Source organism: Dysidea avara, chromosome 11 (assembly GCF_963678975.1).
Source record: "Dysidea avara chromosome 11, odDysAvar1.4, whole genome shotgun sequence".
NCBI lineage: Eukaryota > Metazoa > Porifera > Demospongiae > Dictyoceratida > Dysideidae > Dysidea > Dysidea avara.
Genome location: NC_089282.1, coordinates 15518097 through 15543159, shown reverse-complemented (window position 1 = coordinate 15543159; position 25063 = coordinate 15518097). Strand labels below are relative to the sequence as shown.

General features: G+C 38.4%; 1 protein-coding gene across 4 annotated transcripts in view; it reads left to right on the top strand.

Moving 5' to 3' along the window:
• Positions 1-25063, top strand: part of LOC136237613 (long-chain-fatty-acid--CoA ligase ACSBG2-like) — a 116029-nt gene that overhangs the window by 31174 nt on the left and 59792 nt on the right. For 3 of the 4 annotated variants that reach the window (XM_066027823.1, XM_066027821.1, XM_066027824.1), the window contains exons 6-18: positions 10271-10372; positions 13200-13247; positions 13314-13421; positions 15192-15260; positions 15306-15364; positions 15415-15480; positions 15528-15855; positions 20432-20548; positions 20612-20645; positions 20700-20839; positions 20899-21093; positions 21144-21198; positions 21248-21337. In XM_066027823.1, coding sequence (XP_065883895.1) covers positions 10271-10372; positions 13200-13247; positions 13314-13421; positions 15192-15260; positions 15306-15364; positions 15415-15480; positions 15528-15855; positions 20432-20548; positions 20612-20645; positions 20700-20839; positions 20899-21093; positions 21144-21198; positions 21248-21337 — 1411 coding nt within the window. The remainder of the gene's footprint in view (positions 1-10270; positions 10373-13199; positions 13248-13313; positions 13422-15191; positions 15261-15305; positions 15365-15414; positions 15481-15527; positions 15856-20431; positions 20549-20611; positions 20646-20699; positions 20840-20898; positions 21094-21143; positions 21199-21247; positions 21338-25063) is intronic. The other variant, XM_066027822.1, reaches the window with a different exon arrangement.

Sequence of the window (25063 nt, the reverse complement as noted above, 5' to 3'; positions counted from 1 at the left end):
CTGCAGGTTGATTTGTTTTAGCTGAACTCTCTACAGGGTGATTTACTTGTAGCTGAACTCCTTACATTGTGTCTAGTTTCTATCTGACCTCTCTACAGGGTGATTTGTTTATAGCTGATCTCTCTACAAGTTGATTTGTGTGTAGCTGATCTCTCTGCAGGTTGATGTGTTTGTAGCCAATCTCTCTACAGGGTAATTTGTTTGTAGCTGAACTCTCTATAAGGTGATTTGTTTGTAGCTGATCTCTCTGCAGGTTGATTTGTTATAGCTGAACTCCTTACATTGTGTCTAGTTTCTAGCTGATGTCTCTACAGGGTGATTTTTTGTAGCTGAACTCTCTATAAGGTGATTTGCTTGTAGCTGATCTCTCTACAGGTTGATTTGTTTGTAGCTGAACTCTCTGCAGGTTGATTTGTTTGTAGCCAATCTCTCTACACGGTAATTTGTTTGTAGCTGAACTGTCTATAAAGTGATTTGTTTGTAGCTGATCTCTCTGCAGGTTGATTTGTTTTAGCTGAACTCTCTACAGGGTGATTTACTTGTAGCTGAACTCTTTACATTGTGTCTAGTTTCTATCTGACCTCTCTACAGGGTGATTTTTTGTAGCTGAACTCTCTACACGGTGATTTGTTTCTAGCTTATCTCTCTACAGGTTGATTTGTGTGTAACTGATCTCTCTACAACCTGATTTGTTTGTAGCTGATCTCTCTGCAGGTTGATTTGTTTCTAGCTGATCTCTCTACAAGTTGATTTGTTTGTTGCTGATCACTCTAAAGGTTGACTTGTGTGTAGCCGAATTCTCTAGAGAGTGACTTAATTGTAGGTGAACTCTCTACAGGGTGCATGACTTGTTTATAACTGAACTCTCTTCAGTGTGACTTGTAATGTTCTGAATCTCTACGGTGATATATTTGTAGCTTAACTCTCCACAGGGTGACTTGCTTCTTGTTGAACTGTCTATAAGATTAAATGTTTGCAGCTGAACTCCCTACAGAATAACTTGTAATGTAATAGAATTCTATAATGGAGTAAATAATTAGCTGAATGCTCTATTAGGGTGACTGTTCTATTAGAGTATCTCGATCTCGCATTTGCTACACGGAGTTGGCTTTAGAATCATAACTCAGTGGTTTGCAATCCAATTCTTCTATACTACTGCAAGGACTTTCTATGAAGATTATTCCAGCTATACACCGATTTTCAGCTCATTGCTCTACGTGGTTTGCCTAGTAGGCGTAAAAACTGATACTTTTTTATTCAACTTTCGTGTTTGAACAGGCCCAGATGGTAGCTCAAAGAGATTCCTCCTCGCAACCTGCGACCCGAGCACAATTTGACTGGCCTTTGATTGACGAAGAATTGTTTTCAATGATCTTCCCGCTCCGGGAGGCTCTCAACAGCGACGCGATATCTACGGATGAAGCTGCTTCAACTCTTTCATCTCTAATTGAAGCACACCTAGGAGATTCTGGTATATTACCGCAACATTCCTACTCAGGTCCGCAATGGGACAGAGCCATTATTCGGCTAACAGAACGCCTTCGTCACCTGAAGAATGATCTAAGACGATCTCATTCTGCGGACTTCATGACTTCTGTGCGTCTGCACTCCAAGGCTATTCGTGAGGCTAGGAAAGTTACATCTCGATGTTCCACCAAGAGCCAAGAACAATCATTTCACAAGAATCCTTGGAAATTTGCTCAGTCCATTTGCAGACCACCTCAAAAGGTAGATCCTGCTTTCTCAGCAGACCAATGCTTTCAATACTTTGAATCTATAACTTCTACACCGTCTCAATATAATGGCTTTCCGGATTGGATTCATGAGGTATGGTCAGTTCCAAATCATGATTATGAATTTGATATGTCCCCAATCCGTCCTTGTGAAGTAAAGTGTGCTCTGAAGAAGTGTTCTTCTTCGTCTGCTCCAGGAAATGATAAGATCACTTACTTTCATCTGAAGAAACTACCTAGTTGTCATTTATTTTTGGCAACCTTATACTCCAAGATACTACTACATTCCCACTCTGCTGCTCAGTGTTGGTGCCAAGGAAAAACCATATTACTCTATAAGAAAGGGGATCCAAACTATCCCAAGAACTTTCGTCCCATCACATTGACCTCAGTCTTTGGCAAGCTATTTCATCGATTACTGTCTCTCCGTTTGGAGAAGTTCGCTTTGAACAACAAATTGTTAGACCCCTCACTGCAGAAAGGCTTTCTCTATGGAGTGAACGGCACTATGGAACATATATTCAGTACTGAATCACTATTGGAGAATGCCAGAGCTACTATGAATCCTATTGTTATGTCATTTCTTGACCTGAGGAATGCCTTTGGGTCAGTATGTCATCAATACCTCTTTGATATCTTATATTACATCAAGGTGTCTTCTCCTGTTATTTCGTACATTACTAGCTGTTATTCAAAATTGTCAGCATATGTGTCTACCAAGAACTGGAACACTTCAGTATTTTCTATTCAACGAGGAGTTTTCCAGGGTGATACTTTATCACCTTTGTTATTCAACTTAGCCATTAATCCGTTATTAGCTTATCTCTCCACATCAGAGTATTGTGGCTACTCTGCTCAACTACAGGCTGCCAACTCTGTTGGGCTGCCTCCTGTTGAGACTGCAATCTATGTGTTATGGTCTGATTCCTGGGATGATTCACCATCTGGTTGGTACAGAGCAATCGTGACCTCTTATCATTGTGATGGCTCCTGTGATCTAGTTTATGATAATGGTGATAGTGAGCAGTCTGTGGATCTTCACACTGTGGAATGGTGCTATGCAGGCAGATATCGCAAAGTTTATCGCTCTGATAAACCTAATACCCAACCATCAACCTCTACTAGTGCAGCTGCTGCTCTACCTAAGATTTGTTATTCATCAATGCATAGAGCAAAGGTTTTTGCTGATGACTTGACTGTCTTCTCCAAAGATGTCAAGTCTCATCAGCAGGCTTTATCATCACTTGTCCTAAAGGCAATAGACATATGTTTTGAATTTCAACCTCCAAAGTGTATTTCCCTTTACTTTAATGGTCATCGTATGCTTTCCTCTACTGTATTTTCAATGGCGGCTGGGAATACCATCAATATCTGTAATGTGGATTGTACTAAGTTTCTGGGTCGCACTATTGGTGTTTCTCCAACTATTGCTCGATCGGTAGCTTCTGCTAACATGAAGCAACAAATTTTACAATTTTTGCAATCCATCGATAAGTGTTCTGTTCGGGGAGAATATAAGATATGGATCTTAAAAAACTTTGTGTCTTCTGTTCTACATTTTCATTTAGCTGTTGAGAGGCTTACCGTGTCTTCTATTATTTCAGCACAGTCATCAGTATTGAAATTTGTGAAAAATTGGTTGAACCTCCCCAGAAATTGTACTCCTGGAATTGTTTTTCACCCGGATGTGTTGGATCTCCCCTTTTTACCACACCTGAAGCAATCAGCCAAACTTTCATACATTCTGGCTATTGAACGGTCAGTTGATCCACTGATTATAGAGCTGCGACATTCTATTTTAGCTAACAGATCCGATATCTCTTCCACTGTCCTTGACTGTTTATCTGCTGCTAAGGCTTCAGTTGCCAACATTCACTCTGCAACTTTCAAGAACCATGCTCGCCACAACTTACGTTCTGCTCACATTGAATATTGGAAATCAAAACTGGAACCATTAACTGTTCAAAATAATTTTTTAGATATTGTAACTCTGGAGCAAGCTTGCCCTCTGTGGAAGAGATTGATGTATCGCCTCCCTGAAAAACAGCTGTCCTTCCTGCTACGTGCTGGTTGTGACACTCTACCAACCCCTATGAACCTGGCCAGATGGAACATCATTACTGATCCTAGATGTGCTCTTTGTCAAGCTCCTCAACCCACAACAAACCATATTTTGACTGGCTGTCCTGCTGCTCTAGATCAAGGCAGGTATACCTGGAGACATGATTCAGTTTTACAGGTCCTTGTTCATGGGCTCCAACAGCATTTACCTGAAACATTCAAACTTTACGCTGACCTTCCAGGTTATCTAGTTAGTTCCAGCCCCCCTAGTACCATCCCAACCAATCTTTCCTCCACCCTCAGCAGGCCTGACTTGGTATTGGTTTCTAATGATTCCATTTGTTTGTTCGAATTGACAGTACCAACTAATACTCAGCAACATCTTCTTGCTGCTAGAGCTAGAAAGGAAGATCAATATAGCTCCTTGCAATATGACCTCCAGCTTTCTGGGTTAACTGTCAATCTTGTTCCAATTGAAATTGGTTGTTTAGGCCACTTTTTGTCAGAAACAATTGCTCAAATGGCTACTGCTTGTGAAGTGCCAAAGAAAACTGTAAGATCCTTGTTTGAGCAGGCAGCTCGCATTGCTGTGTCCTGTTCTTACAGAATTTTTAATTCTAGAGCCTCCCCGGGCTGGGATCTTTTAGACCACCTTAGGTAAACTTTAAGTATAACATATATCTAATCAAAAACAGCCAAGCTGTAAAAAAAGGTGCGGCCCCCAAAAAGGCCATGGTGAAAAAAGATGTGAAATCCAAGGTGGCGGCCAAGAAATGGCTGTGATGGTAGGTTAATGGTTACATTTTAATAACAACAATTCAGGTGAATTTGGTGCCAAGACCAAGCGGCACAAAATTCACCTGAATTGTCGTTATTAAAATGTAACCATTAACCTACCATCACAGCCATTTCTTGGCCGCCACCTTGAATTTCACATCTTTTTTCACCATGGCCTTTTTGGGAGCCGCACCTTTTTTTACAGCTTGGCTGTTTTTGATTAGATATCACTTCTTTTTGTATTTGTATACTGCAAAGCCGGCCTATGGCTGGCTTTGGGGCTTTTTTAACCCATGTGTTTTTTTCTTTACTACAGGAAGAAGAAAAGAACTTAAAGAAGAATTTTAGTACTTCAATTATTTTTGATTTTATTAGTAATTATACAAATTATATACATATATTTATTACATGCCCATTATTCCCCACAGGATATTTTTTTGCAGCTGATCTCTCTACTGGGTGACTTGAAATGTAGCTGAACTATATACAGGATGGTTTCTTTGTAGCTGAACTCTCTACAAGGTAACCTCTTCTAGCTGGTCTCTCTACAGGGTATTTTGTTTCTAGCTGAACTCTCTACAGGTGATTTGTTTGCAGCTAAACTCTCTACATGGTGGTGTCTTTGTAGCCGAACTCTCTACATGATGGTTTCTTTGTAGCTGAACTCTCTATAAGGTGACTTCGTCTAGCTGAACTCTCTACAGGGTGATTTTTTTGTAGCTGAACTCTCTGCAGGGTGATTTGTTTGCAGCTGAACTCTCTACATGATGGTTTCTTTGCAGCTGAACTCTCTACAAGGTGACTTTGTCCAGCTGATCTCTCTACGGGGTGATTTGTTTCTAGCTGAACTCTCTACAGGTGATTTGTTTGCAGCTAAACTCTCTACATGGTGGTTTCTTTGTAGCTGAACTCTCTACAAGGTAACTTCTTCTCTACAGGGTGATTTGTTGTAGTTGAATTCTCTACAAGGTGGTTTATATGAGGCTGAACTCTCTACATGGCGGTTTCTTTGTAGCTGAACTCTCTACAGAGTGATTTGTTTGCAGCTGAACTCTCTACATGATGGTTTCTTTGTAACTGAACACCCTACAAGGTGACTTCTTCTAGCTGATCTTTCTACAGGGTGAATTGTTGTAGCTGAACTATCTACAAGGTAACTTCTTCTAGCTGATCTCTATACAGGGTAATTTGTTTGTAGTTGAATTCTGTACAGGTGGTTTCTTTGTAGCTGAACTCTTTACAAGGTGACTTCTTCTAGCTGAACTCTCTACGGGGTAATTTCTTTGTAGCTGAACTCTCTATATGATGGTTTCTTTGTAACTGAACTCTCTACAAGGTAACTTCTTCTAGCTGATCTTTCTACTGGGTGATTTGTTTGCAGCTGAACTCTCTACATGGTGGTTTCTTTGTTGCTGAACTCTCTACAAGGTGAATTCTTCTACCTGATCTCTCTACAGGGTGATTTGTTTGTAACTGAACTCTGTACAAGTGCATTTTTGTGGGTGATCTCACTGCAGGTTGATTTGTTTGTAGCTGAACTCACTAAAGGGTGATTTTGTTTGTAGCTGAACTCCTTGCATTGTGTCTAGTTTCTAGCTGATCTCTCTACAGGGTGATTTGTTTGTAGCTGATCTCTCTACAAGTTGATTTGTGTGTAGCTGATCTCTCTGCAGGTTGATTAATTTGCAGCCGATCTCTCTACAAGGTAATTGTTTTGTAGCTGAACTGTCTGTAAAGTGATTTATTTGTAGCTGATCTCTCTGCAGGTTGATTTGTTTTAGCTGAACTCTCTACAGGGTGAATTACTTGTAGCTGAACTCCTTACATTGTGTCTAGTTTCTAGCTGATCTTTCTACAGGGTGATTTGTTTGTAGCTGATCTCTCTACAAGTTGATTTGTGTGTAGCTGATCATTCTACTGGTTGATTTGTTTGTAGCCGATCTCTCTACAGGGTAATTTGTTTGTAGCTGAACTCTGCACAAGGTGCTTTTTTGTAGGTGATCTCACTGCAGGTTGATTTGTTTGTAGCTGAACTCACTAAAGGGTGATTTGCTTGTAGCTGAACTGCTTACATTGTGTCTAGTTTCTAGCTGATCTCTCTACAGGGTGATTTGTTTGTAGCTGAACTCTCTATAAGGATTTGTTTGCAGCTGAACTCTCTACATGGTGGTTTCTTTGTTGCTGAACTCTCTACAGGGTGTTTTGCTTGTAGCTACTCTCTACAGGGTGATTTGTTTCTAGCTTATCTCTCTACAGGTTGATTTGTGTGTAACTGATCTCTCTACAAGCTGATTTGTTTGTAGCTGAATTCTCTTCAAAGTGTTTTGTTTGTAGCTGACCTCTCTTCAGGGTGATTTGTTTCTAGCTGATCTCTCTACAGGGTGATTTTTTTGTAGCTGACCTCTCTTCAGGGTGATTTGTTTCTAGCTGATATCTCTACAGGGTGATTTTTTGTAGCTGACCTCTCTTCAGGGTGATTTGTTTCTAGCTGATCGCTCTACAGGTTGGTTTGTTTGTAGCTGAACTCTCTACACGGTGATTTGCTTGTAGCTGAACTCCTTACATTGTGTCTAGTTTCTAGCTGATCTCTCTACAGGGTGATTTGTTTGTAGCTGATCTCTCTACAAGTTGAATTGTGTGTAGCTGATCTCTCTGCAGGTTGATTTGTTTGTAGCCGATCTCTCTACAAGGTAATTTATTTGTAGCTGAACTGTCTAAAAGGTGATTTATTTGTAGCTGAACTCCTTACATTGTGTCTAGTTTCTAGCTGATCTCTGTACAGGGTGATTTGTTTGTAGTTGATCTCTCTACAAGTTGATTTGTGTGTAGCTGATCTCTCTGCAGGTTGATTTGTTTGTAGCCGATCTCTCTATAGGGTAATTTGTTTGTAGCTGAACTCTCTATAAGGTGATTTGTTTGTAGTTGATCTCTCTGCAGATCTCTCTGCAGGTTGAGCTGCTACAGGCTGATTTGTTTGTAGCCGATCTCTCTACAGGGTAATTTGTTTGTAGCTGAACTCTCTACATGGTGGTTTCTTTGTTGCTGAACTCTCTACAGGGTGTTTTGCTTGTAGCTGATCTCTCTACAGGGCAATTTGTTTGTAGCTGATCTCTCTACAGGGTGATTTTTTTGTAGCTGACCTCTCTTCAGGGTGATTTATTTCTAGTTGATCTCTCTACAGGGTAATTTTTTGTAGCTGACCTCTCTTCAGGATGATTTGTTTCTAGCTGATTGTTCTACAGGTTGATTTGTTTGTAGATGAACTCTCTACAGGGTAATTTACTTGTAGCTGAACTCCTTACTGTTTTGTTTGTAGCTGGTCTCTCTACAGGTAGATTTGTGTTGATTTGTTCATTGCTGATCGCTCTAAAGGTTGATTTGTTGCAGCTGAACACCCTGCAAAGTGTTTTGTTTGTAGCTGATCACTCTAAAGGGTAATTTGTTTGTAGCTGAACTCTCTCCACAGTGACTTGTGTGTAGCTGAATTCTGTGTAACTGAATTCTCTAGAGAGTGACTTAATTGTAGCTGAATTCTCTACACAGTGCATGACTTTTTTATAGCTGAACTTTCTTCAGTGTGACTTGTAATGTTCTGAATCTCTATAGTGATATATTTGCTTAACTCTCCACATGGTGACTGTCTTCTTGCTGAACTGTCTATAAGATTAACTGTTTGCAGCTGAACTCCCTACAGAATAACTTGTGATGTAATAAAATTCTATAATAGAGTAAATAAATTAGCCGAATGCTCTATTAGGGTGACTGTTCTATTAGAGTATCTCGATCTCGCATTTGTTACACGGAGTTGGCTTTCGAATCATAACTCAGTGGTTTGTAATCCGATTCTTCTGTACTACTGCAAGGACTTTCTATGAAGATTATTCCAGCTATACACCGATTTTCAGCTCATTACTCTAAGCGGTTTGCCTAGTAGGCGTAAAAACTAATACTTTTTTATTCATAAAAATCGATTGCGTAATTGTGACACAGGTTGGGTTTTGTGTCATATCTCCGTGGTCTTTATCTCGATTCCTTTCAAACCACCAAAAGGCACTCCTACGATGGTTACTCCATCTACATAGCAATTTTCAACTCATTCCATGAAGCGGTTTACCCTGTAGGCGTGACAACAAATCGATCTTGTTTTACGCGAATAATCAGTCATAACTCCTGAACCATTCATCGGATTTGTATCACATTTGATGCTAGGATTCGCCTTTGGACTCCCTTTCTGTGTGCCAAATTTCAAGGCGATCGGAGTACGCGTTTGCTTGTTATAGCAATTTTTGCAAGTGTGCGAAAAGACGAAGAAGAAAAAAAACGAAGAAAAAAAACCAAACTTTGGCGGCTCGTATCTCGGAAATGGCTGGAGCTATTTCCTTCAAATTTGGAATGTAGACTCCCTTGGCTGGCGGACAACTGTGTGGCAAATTTGGTTCCAATCAGATAAGTGATCACCGAGATACAAAGGTGTGAAAATGACGTTTTCGTTCTTCCTGTCAATATACTCACGGTGTGACGCGCCGGCTTCTTGGGCCGCACGACACACTACCGTGTGTCTTGATGTAGATATAGTTTTTTTTTTTTTTTTTGTGTATTGTATTTTAATTTACCTTTAGTTAATGTAAGTCTTGCCAGGGCTCCTGTACTGATCCTTCAGCACATGGTACCCCTGTGTCTAGGCCCCTGTATGCTTGTAATGTATATTTTGTCTTAATCATTAAGACGTTTATTCTCTCTCTAAAAATCGATCGCGTAATTGTGACACAGGTTGGGTTTTGTGTCATATCTCTGTGGTCTTTATCTCGATTCCTTTCAAACCACCAAAAGGCACTCCTACGATGGTTACTCCATCTACACAGCAATTTTCAACTCATTCTATGAAGCGGTTTACCCTGTAGGCATGACAACAAATCGATCTTGTTTTACACGAATAATCGGTCATAACTCCTGCACCATTCATCGGATTTGCACCAAATTTGATACTAGGATTCGCCTTTGGACTCCCGTTCTTTGTGCCAAATTTCATGGCGATCGGAGTACACGTTTGCGTTTTATAGCAATTTTTGTAAGTGTGCGAAAACACGAAGAAGAAGGGAAAAAAACAAAGAAAAATTGAAACTTTGGCAGCTCGTATCTCGGAAATGGCTGGAGCGATTTCCATCAAATTTGGAATGTAGACTCCCCTGGCTGGCGGGCAACTCTGTAGCAAACTTGGTTCCAATTGGATAAGGGATCACCGAGATATAAAGGTGTGAAAATGACATTTTCTTTCTTCCTGTAAATATACTCACGGTGTGGCGCGCCGGCTTCTTGGGCCGCACGACACTTTACCGTGTGTCTTGATACTGAACTTAAGATAGGGAGAACTGTTCTAGGCATGTGGCCAACTACCATGTTGTCTTTTTAAAACTATCATTGCCACATTTATGTTTATTAAAGCTCTCCTGCAGACAGGGTACTGTCAACCCAATCGCAGCATCCCAATTTCTTTGTAAACATGCATGTGGTACTACTGCACAAAAGTTGCACAATTTGATAATTTTCTCCTTCAAAATTGGATTTTTCCCATTTGAAATTTTATATTGCAATGATCTGCAATATATTTACCTTGATAAATACCTACTATACGATATGTACAGTGGTAGCCTATAGGTTAGTAATAGTATGTGATTGAGTAGTTGCATGTCTCCTTATAGTGGACAAAGTTTCTGGAGCTGGGCGAGGACATGGAAGACACTGTGATTGAAAATATCATCAACAAACAACGACCAGAACAATGTGCCATGTTGACATACACTGTAAGTATTTTCACAGCAACCTTTGCATGCATGGATATACATACAGGTATATATATTTATGTACAATGGAATTACACCATGTGCATGTATGTATGTACACTGAGTGACAATGCAGACCATCAAGCCATGAAGTCAGTGTTATTTAACCCAGTAGTCATCATATGAAAGCATTATATTAATAAGCATATTAAAAATTGAGAGTAGATATTGCTGAAAAAATTCACGACACAAAAAAGGATCACTACAGTAGATCAACAAGGAATGTGGTTACCCACGAATCCCTATTTGGATTTATAGACATACCACATTCCCTGTAAAAATATGCTAACTCTTCTTTTACATACAATTATGGATTAGCTCGCTACAGTTCTGCTAAAGATGTAATAAAGTACTGTAACATATATGTAGTACGTTTCAAGTGTAGGTTATGATTGGTTCACTACTGCTGCAATGTCAAAAAAACATACTACAAACTTAGTACAAATGTCAGCTAAGATTTATATATTGCATAAATATCATCAGTTCTAGCAGAAGCTTATGAGGCCGTGCAGGAGCATGAAACTTACACTGCCTGCCAAGTGCCATCACAATCCAAATCAATCGCCGATTAGTTTCCATATAAGGAAATAAAATCTTGTTATTTGAAGCCATACATGAAATTGCGTGTGACCAGTGACACATGGCGATGGTAAAATTGGCTGAGTCCTTGAGGTCTTTCTCTTCTTCAGTGGTGGCGAACTCATCTCTACTTTGTGTGGCTGGAGTGCCATTTGTGTGCGATGTAAAACAAACACTGACGTAATTTGGATTGTCATGAAACTCAGTTTCATGCTCCTTGGTTCTAGCATATAGCTATGGTTCTAGGTAAACTATAGTCATGGGCATCCATGGGCATCACACTGAAGAAATCTATGCTGCGGTCACCAGCTACAAGTTTTTTTTGTGTGGCACCCACAAACCACTGCAGATATGTTAAACAAAGATTGTGATGATAGATGTATGGAAAACCGGAATTCTGGAACAACCTGGATCAGCTGGAACAGTGTTATTTTGTGATTGGAATTACGTGCAAGCACTATAAAGACTCCATCATGGAATAAACAAAATTTGTCTGCTAATATGCTCTATAGCATCTAACTTATCAGTCAAAAACTTTATCTTAGCTTTCCTAAGTATACAATCACTACAATCTCAAGACACAGTTTTGCTATACTTGCGCAAGCTAGCTAGCCTACTTGTGGTCAGCGACTAAATTGATCGGAATCACACTTACAAATTGTGCTGTGTGGCGAGTAAGCACAATACTAGCTAGAAATTGCATTGTCTTTCAAAGGTTTCAAATCCTTTAGTATGGTATGGAATGTAGCTAGATACACAGTTATACATGCATGTCAATTAACAATCGCTCTTTGTTGATTGATTGTGTATCCTGCAGAGTTGTTATAAGTAAGGATTATATAAATGCTACAGATCATATGTGACCGGATTTACGAAAAGGTACCTTTTCCACACATTTGACATACCAGTAAACAAAATGATGTAACACTTGACTCCTTATACTGAGTAACTTGTTCTTAGTATCAAAATGTAGCCAGATACTGTAGCTACAGTTATTAAAGAATTCAAGCAATTATGTTTCATGATCAAAAAGTTATGAAGCTTTGAAGTTCAAAAAATGGTTCAAATTTTGTGTGTGAAAAAGGTACCTTTTCGCAAATCCGGTCACATATGAGCAGACAAATTTTGTTTATTCCGCAATGGAGATTTTATATGTGTGGCATGCTAGTGCTTACACGTGATTCCAATCACAAAAATAACACTTTTCCAGCTGATCCAGGTTGCTTTTCCATACGCCCTTGTGATGACTGTTCTATTATTAGTGACTGGTCTATTAGAGTATCTTGACATTTCTTTAATTTGTGGATTCTGAAGAAGGCACAGAATCACACAAATCTTGGCTCAATAATTGAGGTACGTAGTTTGGTATGTTGAAACCATACCTGTGACCGGCTGAGTGAAAATCCAACTTGTTTACATTTTCCTCAAAACTTCATTTTATAAATTTTTTGTTGTCTAGAGGGAAAAGCCAATGAGCTGCTAATATTTCGGCCTTATCTGGTAAGTGTATTTGGAGTTATAGTGATAGACAACAAGAAGAGCAAAACAATCAATTTGTACAGTGTTTATGTAGGAAAATACTACAGGCACTTGTTTAATCGATCATAAGTTTCGAATGCAATGTTCTACTTTCACCATGAACTGAGGCAATAAGAAGGCTGCTCAAGTTGAGAAATGGCAACAATAAAGTCTGTTTTACTGCAACTGAACCAAACACACATAACTCATGTTTGCTTCTTGGTAGAGAAATGAAACAACAATATTCTTACTCTCCATGAAGAGGCAAATTCAGTAGTGTATTAGAGACCTCTTCCTTCACGATTTACTGGAGCAAATAAAACACATGTAAAATTATTTTTGTAGCATGCACGTGTTTTCTACCCAATGTATTTCAATGGCATTTATCTCAAAAACAGAATTGTGCAAACAAGTCAAGTTTTCACTCAGCAGGTCACATTTGCTTTCAAATTACAAGTGTATTTTAGTCAAGTCTTGTCCTAATATGTGAGCATTTTTTGTTCTTGCTTTTATTTCCTATTGTTCCAAAAACCATTCTGGCAAATTCAATGCATCCCTAAAACTCTACTCTTTTCATTTCCAGTTCCTTGGTTTATTCAGGTCGTCTAACCATAATTATGACCGAATGCATGGAAATGTTTGTAACTTGAACATTTAGACAGTACCACATTTAATGATATTTTTTTTGCAGTCAGGAACTACTGGCAATCCTAAAGGAGTGATGTTGTCTCATGACAATGTGAGTCAATAAGCTTGCATGTTTGTATTATACAGTTTGATATGTCTGGTTGAACTTGCTATACAGCTCACATGGACCACAGAAGCTCTATTGGATACAATTGGTTCTGACATAGCTGAGGAAGTTACTAAATCAGCTATTAGCTATCTGCCAACGGCCCACATTTCTGGAATGGTACATAAGTATATTTGCTCCAAAATATTTGTGATTTTCATATATGTTTTTGGCAAGAAATGTTACCAGTGTGATATTTGGTGGTCTTGCAGCTACGTAAATATTGAACATGCACTTGATGCATGGTTTTAATAGCGTTGGCAAGTAGCACTCAGAATGTTGTTCCTATGTCATTATGCTTCAACACACAAAATTACTAAACAAACGATTGTGCGTACACGTTTAAGTTTATTGTTCAGATAAAACTGAGCAGATTGATTTATATACAAAGCTCCATTCAATTACACTAAACTAATAGAACAGTCATTCACTCTAATGGAGTGTACACTAGTAACAAAATACTCTAATAGAACAGTCACTTTTGGAATTCGGATAATTGAGGTGATTGGATAACTGAGGTTTGAGAATTCACTCTACTACCTTAGGCCTAATATAATTTTGCTATTGTAACAGAAAATATATACTAAGTTAAGTACTATACCTAATAATTTGATGTAGCTGGCTTATTGTGTGTTGTTCCATAGTCTGCTTAATGTATGACATGTGGTGGGTATAAGTATGCATCCATGCATCACCAAATAATCTTTCATCTTAGAAAACAGTTTTAGTAACCACAGTATAAACCAGTTGAAATTTAGCAATTACACTAAGCCTAGCCTAAGCTAGTAAACTAAATCCCACAATTTAAAACTCAACGTCGCTTAGTTTCAGAGCATATCTTTCAACTGATTGAGCATCAAAGCCATAAGCTAACTGCATTCCCACGATGTTGCCTGGGCAATATGCAAGCATGCCTTTGAACACCCACATATATCTGCATACGATTCCACGCTATGTGTAGTGTTTGCAAGAGTTTTATCCATATCCAATATGTATATGACCATGACTTCTGGGAGGTCTAATCTAGAAGTGATTTGGAAATTAGGTAAATATGTACGTATTGAAATGCTTCATGGGCAACAAGGGTGGTATACTGTAAATATAAATGCAGTATGTATAGATAAAATATCATTATTAGTGGCTGTCATTTCTTCCAAACCTGTGATAGTGAGATAAATCTTTAACAATTCAAGTAACTGGCGTGAGACCAAACCAAGTGATATAAACTCCAAGATTACCATACAAGGTTACCATGGGTATCGTGGGCAGGCATTTCCAAGTTCCTATTTGGTTGTCAGTTTTCATTGTCCCACCAGAGTTCACGATAACTAAACATTGCTCTCAACATCACAAGATCCAGCAAACAACACTTACACTTGCATATGGTATTTCAATCACATAATGCGTGTATTAAAAAATTACCTTATTTGCCAATTTTTTTGATTTTAGGTCTTCGCCAACTTTTTTACTGCCAACGTTTTTTACTATATGGTACTTTACATAAACACAAATGCACCAAGCCCAAACCATTTTCATTGAAAACAATCCCAAACAAATTTTTAATACCAGCTATTCAACTGGCCTGCAGCTAATATGAAGTTGTAATAGTTTAATCATTGGGGTATATCCATTTTAGTACACGAAAAGCATCTAGTGAATATGGGTAATATTTCATGCAGTCTTCTCAGTGCATAATTTGTAAGATGTGTTTACTACTGTAGAGGTGAACTGTCATGAGAAAGAATGCTTAAGTTTGACATTTATTGACCCAAGTTGTTAAGTGCAATTAATCTGAGACTCTTTTAGATAATCTTTTGATGCAAAAGTGCAAACCTTTGTGATTCTCACTTACATAAGTTGCTTATGACAAAGGGTTTTTTGAATACACAGTTTGTGGACATGTTTTTACCTGTTGCTACTGGTGGAACAGTGTGCTTTGCTAATTCAAGTGCCATAAAGGTTTGTGCATAGTTTTGCACATCATCTGTTGATAAATGTTTTTAGGGTACTCTATCTGCAGCCATGCAAGAGTGTCAGCCTACATTCTTCTTTGCAACTCCACGGTACTCAACAAGTGTGTTGCAGTAGTAAATGTAGCTATTATTTTATGCAGTGTTTGGGAAAGAATGAAAGAAAAGATAGAAGCAAGTCTTCTAGAAGATCAAACCAGTGAAACCAGGTTAAAATCTCACTCTGTCTATGTACAATCTACTGTGGTTGTTGCAGTTCTCAGTTCAGCCAAGCAACTATAGGGACTACACGAATTTATGAAATGATCAAGAAGAATTTCGGCCTTGATAAGTGCAAATTCATGTTTGTAGGAGCCGACTCAATGCTCCCAGATACTCTGAGATTTTTTCGGAAAATGAGGTTGACTGTATTGGAGGTGTATGGATTGAGTGAGACTGCTGGACCCCAAACTACAAATTTGAAGAATATAAAGAAAGTTGGATCATGTGGCAGCAGTATCAATGGTGTACAAACCAAGATAGAAAACGCAACCGAGTATAGTGAGCTTTTGCACTATAAAAAGCCCAAGAATGATATTGGAGAAGTATGCTACTATACCAATTACATGTCTTACTAAAATTGTGTTTATTAATGAGCAGCTAAAATCGCTATTATTGCAATACAGTAAGAATGTGTTCTTCCAATGGAAATGATTCTAGTTAAGCTGTACTTTAGTTGATTCTTGTTGCACATGTAAATAGAATCTAATCCAAAACAGCCAAGATGTAAAAAAAGGTGTGACCCCCAAAAAGACCATGGTGAAAAAAGACATGAAAAAAAGACGTGAAATCCAAGGTGGTGGCCAAGAAGTAGGTTAATGGTAAAAAATTTAATAACGACAATTCAAGTGAATTTGGTGCCAAAATCAAGCAGCACCAAATTCACCCGAATTGTTTTTATTAAAAATTTAACCATTAATCTACCATCACAGCCATTTCTTGACTGCCACCTTGGATTTCACACCTTTTCACCATGGTCTTTTTGGGGGCCGCACCCTTTTTTACAGCTTTGCTATTTTGGATTAGATATCACTTCTTTTTGTATTTGTATACACCAAGGCCGGTGTTGGAGTTATTAACCTGTGTTATTTTATCTTTACTACAGATAAAGAAGAAAGGCATTCAAAGCAGATAGGGACCAGTATATTTTGCTTTTTTTCCACCTATTTTTCTTTCCAGCAATTCTTTTATATTTCACCTATTATGCTCCATATTTTGCTCAAGAATTATAAATATTGCTCAGTACTGATCTTTGTTAATTGAATATTTCCAATTGCAAAGCTAGAGTTTCGCCTTAAAGTGACTGTTCTATTAGAATATCTCGATCAGCAATTGCTTCTAACGTGTAAAGCAAGAAGTTAGCTAATATTGCTTAACATGTGTGACTGTTTTATTAGGGTATCTCGATTGTCACTTGTTGTTCCTGTAACAATTAGCTATGCATTGTCGATATTTTAGCACGTCTGACTGTTCTATTAGAGTATCTTGATCTTTTGTGCAATTTTTATGTCCACTTCACAAAAATTGCACCTACGTATTATGCCAGCATTTTGCTCATTGCTTTTACCCACCCATTATGCCAAAAATTTAGCCGGAAAAATCGACAGGTCCCTAAAAGCAGACTTTTTTATATTAACTATTTTTGATTTCATCAGTAATTATACAAATTTTGAATTGTTCCATGCCATTTTGTTTCTACAGGATAACTTATTTGTAGCTGATCTCCACTGGGTGACTTGAAATGTAGCTGAACTCTCTACTTGGTCACACAAAATGTAGCTAAACTCTCTACAGGATGATTTGTTTGTAGCTGAACTCTCTACAGGGTAAATATTAGCCACAGGGTGACTAGTGTGTAGCTGAACTCTCTTGTTTGCAGCTGAACTCTCTACAGGGTGACTTGTTTCTAGCTAATCTCTCTACAGGGTGACTTGTTTCTAACTAATCTCTCTATAGGGTGACTTTTTTGTAGCTGATCTCTCTACAGCATGATTTGTTTGTAGTTGAACTCTCTACAGGGTGCTTTGTTTAATTGTAGCTGAACTCTCTACAGAGTGATTTGTTTGCAACTGAACTCTCTACAGGGGTATTTTTTCTAGCTGATCTCTCTACAGCGTGATATCTTGTAGCTGATCTCTCTACATGGTGATTTGATTGTAGCTGAACTCTCTACAGGGTTATTTGTTTTTAACTCAGATTGACTTGAAGTGTAGTTAAACTCTGTACAGGATCATTTGTTTCTATCTACAGAGTGATTTGTTTGTAGCTGAACTCTCTACATAGTGCCTTTGTTGTAGATGATCTTTCTACAGGGTGAAATTAATGTTGTAGCTGATCTCTGTACAGTGTGATTTGTTTGCCGCTGATTTCTCTATAGGGTGGTTTGTGTGTAGCTGAATTCTCTACAGGGTGATTTGTTTGTAGCTAAACTTTCTGCGAGGTAATTTGTTTGTAGTTGAACACTCTACAGGGTAACTTTTTTCTAGCTGATCTCTCTACAGGGTGACTTGTTTGTAGCTGAACTCTCTACAGGGTGACTTGTGTGTAGCTGAATTCTCTACAGGGTGATTTGTATGTAGCTGAATTCTCTACAGGGTGATTTTTTTTGTAGCTGAACTCTCTGCAGGGTAATTTGTTTGTAGTTGAACTCTCTACAGGGTAACTTTTTTCTAGCTGATCTCTCTGACTTGTTTGTAGCTAAACTCTCTACAGGGTGATTTGTTTGCAGCTGATATCTCTACAGGGTGATTTGTGCGTAGCTGAATTCTCTACAGGGGGATTTGTTCATAGCTGAACTCTCTCAGGTAATTTGTTTGTAGCTGAACTCTCTACAAGGTGATTTGTTTTAAACTGAACTCTCTACAGGTGACTTAAAGTGTAGTTGAACTTTATAAAGGGTGACTTGTTTCTAGCCTCTCTCTCTGCAGGGTGACGTTGTGATTGTTTGTAGCTGAACTCTCTACAGGGTGATTTGTATGTAACCTAACTCTGGGTGCTAGCTGATCCTTCTACAGGGTAACTTGTTTCTAGTTGATCTCTTTAAATGATGACTAGATTGTTGCTGATCTCTCTATAGGGTGGTAGCTGAATTCTATATAGGGTAACTTGTTTCTAGCTATAGCTGATCTAACAGTAATTTGTTTGTAACTGAACTCTCTACAGGGTGACTGGTCTCTAGCTGATCTCTCTACAGGGCGACTTATTTCTATATAGCTGATCTCTCCAGAGGGTGATTTGCTTGTAGCTGAACTCTCTATAGGGTAACTTGTTTCTAGCTGATCTTGCTACAGGGTGACTTGTTGTTTAGTTGATCTCTCTACAGGGTGACTTTTTTTTGTAGCTGAACTCTCCACAAGTTGAAACTTATTTTTAGCTGAACACTCTACGGGGTGACTTGAAATGTAGTTGAACTCTGTCTGTACAGGGTGACTTGTTTCTAGCTGATCTCTCTAGTTTATAGCTGAACTCTCTACAGGAGGGCGTATTTGTAGTTAAACCCTCTACAGAGTGATTCGTTTGTAGCTGATCTCTCTACAGGTGACTGTTCTATCAGAGTATCTCAGCGGCTGAATGCTCTATTAGGGTGACTGTTCTATTAGAGTATCTTGATCTTGCTTTTGCTACAAGTGTAGTTTGTTTTCGAATCATAACTAAGTGGTTTGTAATCCGATTCTTCTGTACTACTGCAAGGACTTTCTGTCATGATTATTGCGATTTTCACCTCATTGCTCTAAGCAGTTTGCCTGATAGGCATGAATACTAATAGTTTTTTTATTCATAAAATTCGATTGCATAATTGTGACACAGGTTGGGTTTTGTGTCATATCTCGATGGTCTTTATCTGGATTCCTTTCAAACAACAAAAAGGCACTCCTACAAAGGTTACTCCATCTAAATGGTAATTTTCAGCTCATTCTTTCAAGAGGTTTACCCTGTGGGCGTGACAGAAGTTTGACCTTATTGTATGCAAATAATTGATCATCACCCCGTGATTGTTCATTGGATTCCTACCACACTTGGTACTGAGATCCGCTGTAATGAGCCCTTTAAGTGTGCCAAATTTTATCCCGATTGGAGAGCACATTGTTGTTTTATGGCAGATTTTACAAAGTGTGCAAAAAGAAGTAGAAGAATAATACGAATAAATTAGAACAAAATTTTGGCCACTCATATCTCGGAAATGGCTATAGCAATTTCTTCAAATTTGGTACCTACCCGGCCGGCACTTTTGTAGCAAATTTGGTTCCAATCAGATGAGGGATCACAGAGCTACATATGTGTTTGAAAATCACATTTTCTTTCTTCCTGTCAATATACTCATGGTGTAGCGTGCCGGCTTCTTGGGCCGCACGACACACTACTGTGTGTCTTGATGTTAAAACAGATGTGACCCAGTCTGGGAAAACTGGGCTTATCGCCTATTTTAAAGTATTGAGAAATGCTGGTTTTAAGTATTTAGTATGTTGTAGCTCGCCAATGGTTGAAGCTATGTGTACCAACTTTTCACATGCTTTACACCAATTCCTTTCCTTCCAAAGCATCTACTGTACAAGTAGCCAGCAGCTAAGTTTCCAACCATTTTAGATAGTTTTAAACTGATGTTGACTGTATCAGGTGAGCTCCAAATGGGGTGGGAGGTGGGGCCCGGCAAGAGGCTGTTCAAAAAATTGAAGAGGAACATGTAGGGATGAACTATGGGCCATTCAGGTCTCAAAACTGGCGTAAATGAAAAGAAATTCACAGCACAGGTCTTTAGTCAACACCACAGAGTTGTACAGCCACATACAACCATAACCATAGCTCCATTAAGGCCCCACACCACACATACAGATTGCCACTGGGCTTGGGAAAAGCATCCAGCAAAAGTAGACCACTCAAATCTAGCTGATTCTGATATCATTGTCAATGTATGCTGTTAGAATTTTTTACATATATTGACTTAATATAAGAAACTACTCTTGTGCTATCATTACTGGGATTATGTAATAATAGCATATGTATACTCCCTTAGGTTATCATAATGCATTGCTATAGCATTTATAGTAGGTATAATTAAACTCTGTGTAATGGTGTAGTTGTTTTAAGTATTCATTATATACTGATTTATATTTCCTATGGTAGGTGGTTTGTCATGGTAGAAATGTCTTTATGGGCTACCTTGGCATGGAAGACAAGACAAAGGAAGCTATTAAAGAAGAAGGATGGTTACACACAGGAGATATTGGGTATCTGGATGAAGTATGTAATTGTTTGTACAAAATCAACCTACCTTGAGAATCTATAACTTTAATTCATTGACAGGATGGGTGTTTGCACATAACATGTCGTGATGATGGTAAATCAAGTGACATATGTTTGTAAAAATTTTTGTAATTTATTCTGAATATAGACATCATCACATTGCACGATGGAACGAAAATCAACCCGATTGAAATAGAAGCAGCAGTCAAAAATGAAGTAGATTTCCTAAGTAATGCGATGTTGATAGGAGATAATCGAGAACACCTGACATGTCTACTGACTTTGAAGGTGCAGACGTGTTTAACATATGACCAGTAAGAGACTAGTAGTGTTGTTCCTGTACATAGTGTGTTGTGGATCCTGATACTGGAGAAGCCACAGATGACCTCCAACCACAAGTGATCAAAATGTTCCAGGAGTTGGGTACCAAATGTACAACAGTGTCACAAGTGATAGAGACAGAGGACAGAGCAGTGTTCAAAGACATCCAGGATGGTATTGATCGTTATAATGACAGTCCATCTCTCAATAATGCTCAGAAAGTATTAACTACCATTTTTAATGTGAGTACTAATTTGATTATGTATACCAGATACTTGGTTGGAGATTGATGCCTACTGATTTTACTGTATTCGGAAGAGAATTAGGTTTGATAGTTCATGAGTATTTATGTAACATACAAATGTTTGATCAAAGGTCCTACATTGAAGCTGAGAAGATTAGTAGTTACACAGAAGTATGCTGAAAAAATTGAAGACCTTTATGGAAACGAACCAGGGTTTTTATGTAAGTAGACATATTGTATCAAAGTTATGTATGTAGCTACATAGGTATGGCTGACTGATCAGCTATGGCTGACTGATCAGCATCTTTTCTCTTTGTGCTATTGGTGTAACTGATGCATGATTCAAAACTTAGATCCTGTTTGGCCATTTAGTAACTTTGTATGAATACCACATAGGCAGAATATTTTGTGGGATGAAATTTTTGTGAAACTGTGTAGAAATGGATTTTTACATTTTTTTAAATTTATATAAATTAGCTGTCACAACTTGAAAGTGATACTGTAACCTCATAAGTTTTCATGAAGCTGATCATCACTCATGTGAAACTTGTAAAAATTTCGTTCCTTGAAAAATTCTGCCTACACGGTACAAATTTAAAGAAATTTAGAGATTGATAACAGATTGATGATACTGAATTATGTACCAAGAAATGTAAAACTCAGGCAGTTCCATAACCTGGATAACTAATCTTTTCTTCACAACGTAGCTGTAAATCTTATTTTTATCAAGTTTGCACACTATCCCATTCTGCATTATGCAAAATAGGCAGAGTTTCAGCTTCTCTGATAACCAATGCACAAAAATTGTGCCTATTGTGCTGGTATTATGCTCAATGCTTTGGCTACATATTATATCCTAAATTATGCTGGCATAATCAACGTAGGCCTAATGGACAAATGGACACGGACATTTTCAAAATGCACCTTTACATCCATACAACAGTTAAGTTTCATACGTACCTATCGTTGTTCTGTACAGTAGTCTTCACCTCTAGGCCCAGACATGGTCTTCGCATAGTGCTTATCTATTTATAAACGCATGTGCGGAGGATTGACTAGCATGCTACAAGAATTATAGACAATGTACTGTTGTACAAATGCTCTAGAAATTTAATGCAGTTATGTAATTGTAGAGATCCACCCTAGTTTACTGTCGTAAACCAGATCCAGGAGCTCTCAGCTTTCAGTATAAGGTGCAGGAGCTTATACCTACTAAGGTCCTAGCTTGCGAGGCTAAGTTAGGGCATACCAGCAGAATCTCTGTGAGTGTGCAGTGGATTTCTGTAGCACATGTACAACAGTATATGGTGTATGGTTCTCTGTAGTGTGCTAGCCTATCCCCGCACATGCGCTTATAAATGGATAAGCACTATTCAAAGTCAATCTCTGTGTCTGGAAGCAAAGACTACTGTATAGAACAATGTTAGGTATGAAAAATAACTGTTGTATAAATGTAAAAGTATATTTTGAAAATGTCCGCGTTCGTGTCCATGTCCGACCATATCTGCCTTTTCCAACTACCTGGCTATGGTCAGCAGATTATTAGTCTATTCAGCTTCAGCAGCTGCAGTTACACTGGAGGGCTGGTGTCAAAGGCTCTGGTATGTAATTTGTTTATCTTTTGTAGTGACAACAAAAATAAACGATAAACAGTGATGGTTCAGGCTCTAGCCCACTTGTATGACTAGCAACTTTGAGTTGATGTAGGTGTACAATCTCACAACATTGGCTTTACTAACTCTACTTTAGTGGAGTATACACAAGTCTTCACCTTTTCAAACATATTTTCTGCAACAACTTTAAACAGGCTGTAGGACCAGGTGTCCTACAGACCTTCAGCACTTGTGCTGTAAAGCCTAAATAAAAATAAATAAAAAACTTTTAGAGACCTACAATTGGGTATCGGTAAACTATTGGTAAAACAGGATAAAAATATATCAGATATCGGTTTTCCCTAAACAGTAGGAATCGGTACAACATTAGTCTATTTAGACACCACCATGATTTTATACACTTGGTCTAATGAAATTCTTGTTTTAGCATTGTTAACTTTGAACATAACATGTTTTATCATGAAGTACCGTAGGGTCGGATTTTTCAGCGCACGGGCTTATAATTTTTGAAGAAACTTTTTGTAAAAATAATACTATCTGTTAGGCACATGTGCCAAATTAATAATTGTGGTGTGTACCACTGAATCACCACGTTTTAATAGAGCAGTTTGGGGTCAACACACCAGTGTATAAGGATATCTGACTCCATTTCTGAATGAAATCCTTCGTGATGAACAAGAATATTGTAATCCAGAAGGCTGATTTGTTGTATGCATAGCGAAGGGAGACATATAAGCACTTGAGGAGACATTAATTTTCCAGTATTTCCTGTTTTCTTTCCGTGCATCGCATTGTCATGTGTAAGCCTCACATTGGGCCATGTGCACTTATCAGCCATGGTTAATCACAAGAAATGTGTATGCGCTTAACAAATAATAAGCGCTTAGGGGTGGTCCACAATTTTTGGATTTTTTGCAAGCGTACAAAGAGTACTCTTTCTTCTGACCCCCTCCCCCACAGCCAAAAGCGTTCTGTATGAATGTTGACACATGGATGTATTGCATAGCAGAACAAACACACGGATACTTTGATAATACAAAATTCATGTATGGTGTTTGTTTTGTCTTTTAGGCAACTTATCATTTAGATGCTTTTGAAGCTGATACCCTGACGGAAATGTTCCTACACACAGCAGGCATCAAGACACACGGTAGTGTGTCGTGCGGCCCAAGAAGCCGGCGCGCCACACCGTGAGTATATTTACAGGAAGAAAGTAAACGCGATTTTCACACCTTTGTAGCTCCGTGATTCCTTATCCGATTGAAACCAAAGTTGCTACAAACGTGCTGGCTAGGTAGGGGAGTCCACATTCCAAATTTGAAGAAAATCGCTCAATCCATTTCCGAGATACGATTGGCCAACGTTTGGGTTTTTTTCTTCGTTTTTTTTTCTTCTACTTCTTTTCACACACTTTGCAAAATTCGCCATAAAACACAAATTCGTGCTCTAATCGGGCTGAAATTTGGCACACTTAAAGGGCTCATTAAGGCGAATCTCAGTACCAAGTGTGGTAGGAATCAGATGAACATTCATGGAGTTATTACCGATTATTGCGTAAAATAAGGTCGAAGGTCTGTCACGCCCACAGGGTAAACCGCTTGAAGGAATGAGCTGAAAATTGCTATGTAAATGGAGTAACTATCGTCGGAGTGCCTTTTTGTGGTTTGAAAGGAATCCAGTTAAAGTCCATCGAGATATGACACAAAACCCAATCTATGACACAAAACCCAACCGGTGTCACAATTATGCAATCGATTTTTATGAATAAAAAACTATTAGTTTTCACGCCTACTGGGCAAACCGCTTAGAGCAGTGAGCTGAAAATCGGTGTGTAGCTGGAATAATCATCATAGAAAGTCCTTGCAGTAGTACAGAAGAATTGGATTACAAACCACTGAGTTATGATTCCAAAGCCAACTACTTGTAACATATGGGAAATCGAGATACTCTAATAGAATAGTCACCCTAATAGAGCATTCAGCTAATTCATTTACTCCATTATAGAATTTTATTACATTGCAAGTTATTCTGTAGGGAGTTCAGCTGCAAACAGTTAATCGTATAGACAGTTCAGCAAGAAGCAAGTCACCCTATAGAGAGTTCAACTACAGATATATTGCTGTAGTGATTCAGAAGAATCAGAACATTACAAGTCACACTAGAAGAGAGTTCAGCTATAAACAAGTCATGCACCCTGTGGAGAGTTTGGCTACACTCTCTAGAGAGTTCAGCTACAAACAAGTCACTGTGGAGTGAGTTCAGCTACAAAGAAACTACCCTGTAGAGAGTTCATCTATACAAACAAGTTAACCTATAGAGACCAAGTAGCCCTGT